This window comes from Salvelinus sp. IW2-2015, linkage group LG31, assembly GCF_002910315.2.
Source record: "Salvelinus sp. IW2-2015 linkage group LG31, ASM291031v2, whole genome shotgun sequence".
NCBI classification, from domain to species: domain Eukaryota; kingdom Metazoa; phylum Chordata; class Actinopteri; order Salmoniformes; family Salmonidae; genus Salvelinus; species Salvelinus sp. IW2-2015.
The window spans coordinates 19,138,769-19,148,163 of NC_036870.1; the positions used below are offsets into that span (position 1 = coordinate 19,138,769).

At 43.1% G+C, this 9,395-nt stretch overlaps 1 protein-coding gene across 1 annotated transcript; it reads right to left on the reverse strand.

Annotated features, from left to right (window-relative positions):
- Positions 1–4,677: 4,677 nt before the first annotated feature.
- Positions 4,678–8,783, reverse strand: LOC111955629 (iroquois-class homeodomain protein irx-4-A-like). Its single transcript, XM_023975848.2, has 6 exons — positions 8,179–8,783; positions 7,692–7,940; positions 7,357–7,466; positions 6,875–7,037; positions 6,407–6,575; positions 4,678–5,960 (listed from the first exon to the last, which is right to left on the reverse strand). The coding sequence occupies exons 1-6, from the start codon at positions 8,233–8,235 to the stop codon at positions 5,365–5,367; spliced, it is 1,344 nt and encodes a 447-aa protein (XP_023831616.1). The 5' UTR covers positions 8,236–8,783; the 3' UTR covers positions 4,678–5,364.
- Between the last annotated feature and the right edge of the window lie 612 nt (positions 8,784–9,395).

The window sequence follows — 9,395 nt, forward strand, 5'->3', positions numbered from 1 at the left end:
GTGTTGTGTGTGTGTGTGTGTGTGTGTGTGTGTGTGTGTGTGTGTGTGTGTGTGTGTGTGTGTGTGTGTGTGTGTGTGTGTGTGTGTGTTGTGTGTGTGTGTGTGTGTGTGTGTGTGTGTGTGTGTGTGGTGTGTGTGTGGTGAATGAGGCTGTTGAGTGGGCTAGGTGTTAGACTGAAGGTGTAGACAGCATAGGAGAAGTCAATAGAATGCTCTTAAAGGAATGAACTTCTTCCTCCCCTGGAGTCTGCAGAAACACCCTTCCACATACCTTCCAAGTTAGATATTCTGAAAAGACTGACGGTGAACTATAAACAGGGCTACCACCTTATTGTGGGAGATGGAATGAAATTCTATTACAATGATCACAATATATACATGAATGTTGTACATAGTTCCACCCGTATACAGTGCCCTCTGAAAGTCTTCAGCCCTCTTGACTTTTTCCACATTTTGTTACGGTACAGCCTTATTCTAAAATGGATCAAATAAAACAAATCCCTCAGCAATCTACACACATTTTTGCTAATGTTTTTAAAAATAAAAAACAGAAATACTTTATTTATATGGAGTCCACCTGTGGTAAATTCAATTGTTTGGACATGATTTGGAAAGGCACACACCTGTCTATATGAGGTCCGAACAGTTGACAGTGCATAACAGAGCAAAAACCAAGCCATGGAATTGTTCGTAGAGCTCCGAGACAGCATTGTGTCCGAGGCACAGATCTGGGGAAGGGTACCAACAAATATCTGCAGCATTGAAGGTCCCCAAGAACACAGTGGCCTCCATCCTTTTTAAATGGAAGAACTTTGGAACCACCAAGACTCTTCCTAGAGCTGGCCGCCTGGCCAAACTGAGCAATCAGGGAGAAGGGCCTTGGTCAGGGAGGTGACCAAGAACCCGATGGTCACACTGACAAAGGTCTAGAGTTCCTCTGTGGAGATGGAAGAACCTTCCAGAAGAACAACCATTTATGCAGCACTCCACCAATCAGGCCTTTATGGTAGAGTGGCCAGCCAGAAGCCACTCCTCAGTAAAAGGCACATGACAGCCCGCTTGGAGTTTGCCAAAAGGCACCTAAAGACTCTCAGACCATGAGAAACAAGATTCTCTGGTCTGATGAAACCAAGATGGAACTATTTGGCCTGAATGCCAAGTGTCACGTCTGGAAGAAACCTGGCATCATCCCTACGGTGAAGCATGGTGGTGGCAGCATCATGCTGTGGGGATGTTTTTCAGGGGCAGGAACTGGGAGACGAATCAGGATGGAGGGAAAGATGAATGGAGAAAAGTACAGAGAGATCCTTGATGAAAACCTGCTCCAGAGTGCTCAGGTCCTCAGACTGGGGTGAAGGTTCACCTTCCAACAGGACAACGACCCTAAGCACACAGGCAAGACAAGGCAGGAGTGGCTTCGGGACAAGTCTCTGAATGTCCTTGAGTGGCCCAGCCAGAGCCCGGACTTGAACCTGATCGAACATCTCTGGAGAAGCCTGAAAATAGCTGTGCAGCAACACTCCCCATCCAACCTGACAGAGCTTGAGAGGATCTGCAGAGAAGAATGGGAGAAACTCCCCAAATACAGGTGTGCCAAGTTTGTAATGTCATACCCAAGTAGAATCGATGCTGTAATCGCTGACAAAGGTGCTGCAACAAATTACTGAGTAAAGGGTATGAATACTTATGTAAACGTAATATTAAACAACAAAAACAATATTTGCTAAAATTTCTACAAACTGTTTTTGCTTTGTCATTATACGGTATTGTGTGTTGATTGGTGAGGGGGGGGGGATTATTTAATCCGTTTTAGAATAAGGCTGTAACATAACAAAATGTGGAAAAAGTAAAGGGGTTTGAATACTTTTTGAAGGCGCTGTATACCTGTGAAATTGCTGTCATCTGAAGGTCTTTGCCTGTTCACGTAATTATATTTCTACAGTTCCACCACTTACAAAAATCTAAATGTAAAGGCAGACTTTATGTTGAAAGAAAGACATGCACTGCTCAGGCATTTGACAGATGCTTGCCTATAAATGTTTGCATGATCCGTCCCCACAGGGTGTGCAGTGGGTGGGCTGTTTTATTTACTGGTGTGAAACAGACAAGCTAACATCAGGTCCGACCTGTCTCTGCTGCTCTACTAGACTGGGGCATTAAACACACTATGGCTTAATTGCATTATCTGGCCCACAGAGCATGGTGTCGTGTGAGAGAAGTGAGAGAGAGCGAGAGAGAGAGAGAGAGAGAGAGAGAGAGAGGGAGAGACGAGAGGCAGGGTGGGATATATTGTTTGTGTGTCTAGACTGTGTCTATGGTTGAAGTTGATGAGGGGGGAATTGAAGGGGGAGAGGAGGGGGTAGAAGAGAGGGTGAGAGGAGAGGAGGAGATGACAGAGAGGAAGGAGAGAGGCGCGAAAGGATGAGAGAATTTAGCAAGAGTAGAGGTACTGTAAGAGAGGAGGAGGAGAGGAGAAAGGAATGGAAGGAAAGACAGAGGATGTCAGAGAAGGGTAAAGAGGGAGAAAGGACAAAGAGAGGTTGGAGAACGGATTCACATCTCAACTGGACAGACAGAGACATGGAACCAATGCAGTATTGAACATAACCCATAGTGAGAAAACCTTCAAGTTGCCACTCAGCAGTGCAGTGCTCTGCAAGATAGGCTAGTGCTCTCCAGTACTTGGGGCCCCTGTCCCCGCAGCAGATGAGGGTGCAAACAGGTACTCCAGTCCCGTTAAGCGCATTCTCCCTCTCTCCTCCCATCGCTTCATATCTTTGCCCTCACATCTCCTCTCACCTCAGAGCTAAACGGCATGGATGATATAAGCACACTGAACTTTGGGGGTGGTTAATTTTGAACCTTTCGATATATGCGTATTATTGTGTGCTTTGGCTCATTGTAGAGTTCTCATTCGGGGTTGGGAGTTTATCATCTCACAAATTGCAATTGAATAAAATGGAATGATAGCCTAGAGCAACATTTCAGAGATTGTCTATTGTATAGTCTAATCACCATACCACTTTTATAATCCTTAGTTAGCTCTCTGTGAATAAGACTAGAGGATTGTTTGTTATATTATGGCTCCATTCATCGTGCTCAAGAAAGTAAACTTTACAGGAAGAGCCAGATGTCATTATTTATCATCTTAAATCTAATTTATTTATGAAACAGAAAAAGAATGGAATTCTCGGTTGAATACTTCTTGAATTATTTAGACTGAAATGGTTAATTCCATACAAGGCCTCGGAAGATCTCGGCTCTGTTGAATACTTTATTATCTTTCCTAAACCGAAAACGCAGGAGAAAGGAAGAGAGAGGGAAAAGTAGTTTATCCATCCTGGACCCCATAATTGTTCTTCAACTCTTATTTAGGAAGTGTTTATGGAACATTTTAGGAAGCCTAAAATTCGTGAAGTTATGTTGAATAATTTATTGTTTTTGACAACTTAAGGTTTTGTTGATATTGTAGGATTTTAGGGTGGGAAAGCTATTGCTCTAGGTCTATAATGTTATATCTTACTAATTTGGTTTGATGCAACGACATTAATGAAGCATCTTATAAAGTGATAATTATATGATGGGTGGGGTAATTCAAAGAATCAAAAGAAGTCCATGATGTAGGCCTTTACTATATATATTCACAAGATGTTTACCAGATCGAATTTTAACTGATTTGTATCAATATTATTCATCCATTCGATTCCTGTCATGCCATGTATTATTCAAACTGTTGAAAAGTCTCACTCAACCCTCGGGTTGAATGGCATCATGTCATGGATCTCTTAAAATGTTAGGAATAGGCTACTCCTATCCCTTCAGTGGGATAATAAGAAGATATTGCATGAAGTCAGTGGAGATAAAACTATTAGATTAAGAAGTGTGTTAAGGAGCTCAACTCTTCGCTAATGGAGTATATTCTATAATGGAGTGACCCGTTTAGAGAGCGGTGGATGCGCAGCTCATGGTCCCAGGTTGATGCAGTCAAAAGCCGCCTAATGAAAAGAGACGCATCGCTGATTGCTGCTATATCTGGGCACCGCTGTGGAAGTGCATCGATTTAACAATTTAGCAGCCCTGTCCTCTGTGTTGGAATTAGTCACGGCTCAACGATGCCCAGCTTGCCGCCTTTTACACACCACACCACACACACACACACCACACACACACACACACACACACACACACACACACACACACACACACACACACACACATAAATGAGGGAGAAATATCCTACACTCTCTCTCGCACTCCAAGGTGCATTAATTGAGGAACTATATGTGCAAAATATTTAGTCTTGGAGGAAATTGAAAGTTCAATACAAAATGTAAAATAAACCTAGAAATATAATAGGTAATAATATGGTTATTATTATATACATATATATATATATATAAATATAAATATATATATATATATATATTTAATGTCATTACTAGGCTCTGATATATGCGCATGTGATTTAGTAGATGTTGGTTTACTCGACACAATTTCAGCACCATGGAGAGCGAACACAAGGCACCCATAAAGGTTAATCCTTTCAATTTTGCCTTAATAACAAATGTAAGATAGTTGCATTTGCAAAACGTAGGCTATAGGCTGGTCAACAACGCACCCTGTTTCAGCACCATGGAGAGCGAACGCAAGGAGAAATCACACTCAACAGAGAACATCTTTCTGCAAAAAAAAAGTGTTTATTTCCGTGACTCAACAACTGCAATTGGACTTTAGTGCAAGAAGTGTGAAATATGTCTATCAGATGTGATCATAAGCAAAACATACTGTATATTATGCACTACTTGGTTTAAGAGGAAACATTGTGCTGTCATGCTTCAGGTTATTATAACAGGTCTGGAAAAGGTGTAAGCCACTAGGATACTCTGTGTCCCCACTTCCCAGATCATAAAACAACATATTATCAGTGTGTTTTAGTGATTCAACAATCCAGAACTTTCTAATCTGTTGAATGTGGGGATCATTTTACTGGGAGAATAGTTAGGCTACTACTTTGCTTTTCTTAGTGTCCAAAGGGATTGAATCCCTCTTTTTTCCACTCATTTAAAAATGCATTTAAAGTGAAAGTAGTCTGAATTTGATATTTATGCAAAACGTCATTGTTCTGATGTTTGACATTATAAAGTCATTATACTGACGTTTATGTGCATTAATGTATTGACATTTTTCTAAAACAAAAAAAGGCATGGAAGCATGTAGTATCATAAGGAGTTCAGATAGCCTTCTGCTCAGGTTGAGTTAATTCAAATGGTGAGAGGATAGCAGTCTCTGTATGTCTCTCTAAGGAAGTCGATACATACTGCAGAGACGAGGTAACATGTTCAACAGAGTTCTGCCTTCCATCGCCTATCCATTTAACCCAATCCACACCCTGTCCATGGCTGACTTGGACAGCACAGGTTTAAAGGAACTCTGTCTGAACAGCGGGTCGTGGAAGACCCCGTCCACCCAATCTCTCAGAGTAGCGACCGGCGAGTCCTGCTGCTCAGCCGCCCTCACCTTCAGGTGGGGTACTTCAGTCGGATACCCCCCTGGGGAGAGGGACTCGCTGGGGGTGGCTGTGTGCATGCATGGAGGGAACTCAGGTTGGATAGTAGCAGTTTGTGCAGTGGACCAGATGTTAGGTTTGCTGCTCTCTGTACTTCGCAGGTCCCGTTCAGTGTAGAATGAGTTGGTTGTTCGGTCGTGGTCTGGTGTGTTTTTGAGGCAATCTGCTGACTGTGGCAACCGTTCATTCCCGTGTCGGAGTGTGTCTGGGGTATGTGTGAGTGGACTGTTGGAAGGGTCTTTGGGGTGGTGGCGCTGGTCCGGTGGTGTGTGTACTGGGGTGTCTTTGGTGTGAAACCGGTGTTTAGGGTTGCAGTCAGAACCATCTGACTCCAGCAGATCAAAGTCCTCCAGGTCACTCTGTTTTAGGTCCACACACCTCCCCGTTACAGAGTCTACAACCAAAAAATACATAGATGTTATAACAATCACAAATTTGACAGGACGGATAGAAAGCAACTTCCATATAAATTAATGGGAAGCCATTTTAACAGCCAGGTCACTCGTGATACCAGTCAGTATTCGACATCCATCCATGTCTGAGGATGTCGGGAAATGACATGGAAACCATCCACTAGGGGAAACAGTAAGCATCTGCCTCTGATTCCAAAGGTTGCAAGTTTGAATCCAGCGATACCTTAACCATTACCTTAACCATTCAGAGTTAATGCCTCACTTTAAGAATTTGGAGTTACTGCCTGAACTTAACCATAAACACTTCGAAATTTCAAGTTTGAGAAACATGGATGAACATCTAATTCTGAGTTGACTGTGAGAGCGGGTAGCATGTTAATGGGTTCGTCTAGTTAATGATATAAATCTATGGTACACATGCACTCACCATCAACATCTATCTCGCGTTTGATTGGCTCCTCCTCTTGCAATCCCTCCACACCATCACTGTCATCTTCACAGCCCCTCTCATCAGAGCTTTTATTGGCTCGTGGTGACCATGTGACTTTGTTCTCCTTCTTCAACCTCCGCCGTGCATTGGCAAACCACGTGGACACCTGAATGAGCAAACACATTAATAAATCATTACATATTTGATAAATTCCCAAGCCTACTGTTGTGGCCCTGAGCACGGCACTTAACCCCTAAACCTGCTCCAGGGGCATCGTATGTATGTGTATTTGGGTCTTTAGGAGGCTTTAGGATAAAGCAGAAGACACATTTCTGTGGGATGTAATCTTCTTCTGTGATTAACCAGTGCCTAGTACTCCTCGATCGTGCATGTACTGTAACACATGATAAGTTCAGAAGAGCTCCAACTAACATATTCATCCCCAAACACTGAGCCAGTTGTTACCTGTGTAAGTGTCATCTTGGTGATGATGGCCAGCATGATCTTCTCTCCCTTGGTGGGATATGGGTTCTTCTGGTGCTCCTGCAGCCAGGCCTTCAGAGTGCTGGTGGTCTCCCTGGTGGCGTTCTTCCTCCGTGCTGCGGCACTGTCCACTGATGACCCATACCTGGGAGAAGGGAGGTGAGGGGAGTGGTGTCAGAATAGGGGTGAATTTGACAGAGAAACTCTTCCAAATATTGCATTTTTCACATTATGTTTAATGGATCTAAGATGTGCTGGAGCTTCGTTTTCAAATATTGTATTTTTTCCTCCTTGTACTTGATGTTTGACATATTATATGTCCAAGAGATATGCATGTGTAAATGGAACTATGCTATGCATCAATGACGCATGCTTTATTCCTATTTCTCCTATTTAGATCATATTTTGATGTTTACAAGAATTACAAGTTATTTAGAAACAGATAACATGTTTAGTAGACATACCCATATCGGTCATATGGATACTGCCCAAATGCGTAATCATATGGATAGTATGCAGGGGTTTGAGAGGCCCCCACATGTGCAGACGCTCCATCTTTGGACTCCAAGGTTCCCTGCAGATATGAAATCAACTTTCATTGACATAACTTGACAAAACCTTTCAAAAACGGAGTCAATTATGTTTTGTTTAGTCTACTTTGCTCACCACAGATATGGATCAGTCCAGTGCGCACGAATTGGTCAAAGGTTTGTCCTTTTTATTTTCGCTGACATGACCAATTAAGTGAAAAAAAATGAAAAAAATAAAGAAAGTCAATATAGAAAAAAAGCCTACCTACCCTGGCATATAGAGCTGTTGCGTCGCCTCCGCAGGTGCCATAGTACCCTTGGCTCTTTCCATAGCCAGCTCCATACACACCCAGACCTATAGCCGGGGTTGGTATCTCCTGGCCCGGGGAGCCGAGCAGTCTGCTCTCATACACTGGGCACCGAAGAGGCTGGGGAGAGGGATGCGTCACACCTGAGTCCAGGAGAGACCTTCCGCCAGGCTCGAAGCAGTTGGCCAAAGAGCTCGTGCTCATGAGGAACTGGCGCGAAAACAAGAAAACATTATTTCGGAAAAATATAGACAATACGCAATACATGAGCACACAACGAAAAAGGCTACCGATAAATTACAGTTATTTTGTAAAACAAACTAAACGTAGGCTATGTGATGTATCTGCAAAACCGGAGACACTAGCTTAATAAAGTACAGAAACAAACTATGTTTTCCTTCACCACAATTTCTTTCAAGTTTCTTCTAATTTAGTGAAAGAGCATTACCTGGTGTGTGGGTGAGTAGGGGTATCCTAGCTGCGGGTAAGCCATGATATCAAACATCAGTGAATGTCGGCAAACTTTAAAGGATCAAGCACGAGCACAATGTCCAACTGTCACTCATCAATGCATCAGGATCAAGTAGCCCGTAGACGCTGATCTAAGGTCAGTTCCGAAGGTGGAATCTGGGTAAGTTACACGTGTGCTAGATCTGTGCGTAAAGGTAACTTTGACTGAATCAAATCAACACCAAGACACACTGCTTTCCACTGCGGGTAAAGTGCCGGGACCCAAGATTTGGTTTGTAATGAACAGTCTGCTTCAGCTGTTTTTCGGCTCTTCTATTGAGGTATTAAAGAAATATCAGCTATAGAGCAATTCTCCCTTGGGATGTTTTTTGGGGGATGGCTCAGGTGTCCAAGTCGGTTGACAGTTGGTGACTCGCTGAATTAATAAATATGTTTACTGTCCAGTCAATCTGACGCGGTGAAACGCATCATTTGCAGTCCAAAGCGGTAGTGATGTTGTGATCTATCATCCACAAACCAACCATGCCACTCCTGATGCGCTCTCTGCTTTTAACTCGCCTGTCTCTCTGACGTCATATGGACTCCCGCGTGCACAACTACTGGTCATCTCCTTCAGTAACGCATATTTAGTACAGGACCTTCGATTTAGCCCCATTTCGTGGAGAAATACAAATGTGTAAAATAATACACAATATATTAAATAAATTAAAAGTGGTCAAAATGCATCACTGAGTTAGAAAAGCCTGCTTTCATTGAGAAAAAAACGAAGGTATAGGCCTAAATTCCTCCAAATTATCTTGAAGAATAAACGTATCAAAGTCTGCTTTCGTTGAACTACAAGACATGAAAGAAAATACAACTATATAGCTCTGGACAGTTTCTCCAAACTGTCTAAAACCATAGACTCCTTCCCGTTATTGCCGGTGTCTGTGAACGACAGACCTGCTCACTCAAAGATTCCCTCCCGTTTACACACGAGCGCACACACCGCCCCGGGGTCCCGGTAAATATAATGAGGATGTTTCCAATCTCTCCTCCGACACACCACACACACACACACACAGCCACACAGGCCACACACAGCCACAACACGACACACACAATCACACACAACACACACACACCACAGACACACACATCACACGCACCACACGCACGCACGCAGCAACGCACACACACACACAACAGACACAC

What these genes read in the sequence shown, in the direction of transcription:
- LOC111955629 (XM_023975848.2), bottom strand. Translation starts at nt 8,235, where the DNA reads ATGTTTGATATCATGGCTTACCCGCAGCTAGGATACCCCTACTCACCC. An exon ending in CCTACTCACCCACACACCAG is followed by an intron (nt 7,941 to 8,178) that starts GTAATGCTCTTT and finishes TTTTCGCGCCAG; the next exon opens with TTCCTCATGAGCACGAGCTC. An exon ending in TATCCATATGACCGATATGG is followed by an intron (nt 7,038 to 7,356) that starts GTATGTCTACTA and finishes CCCTTCTCCCAG; the next exon opens with GTATGGGTCATCAGTGGACA.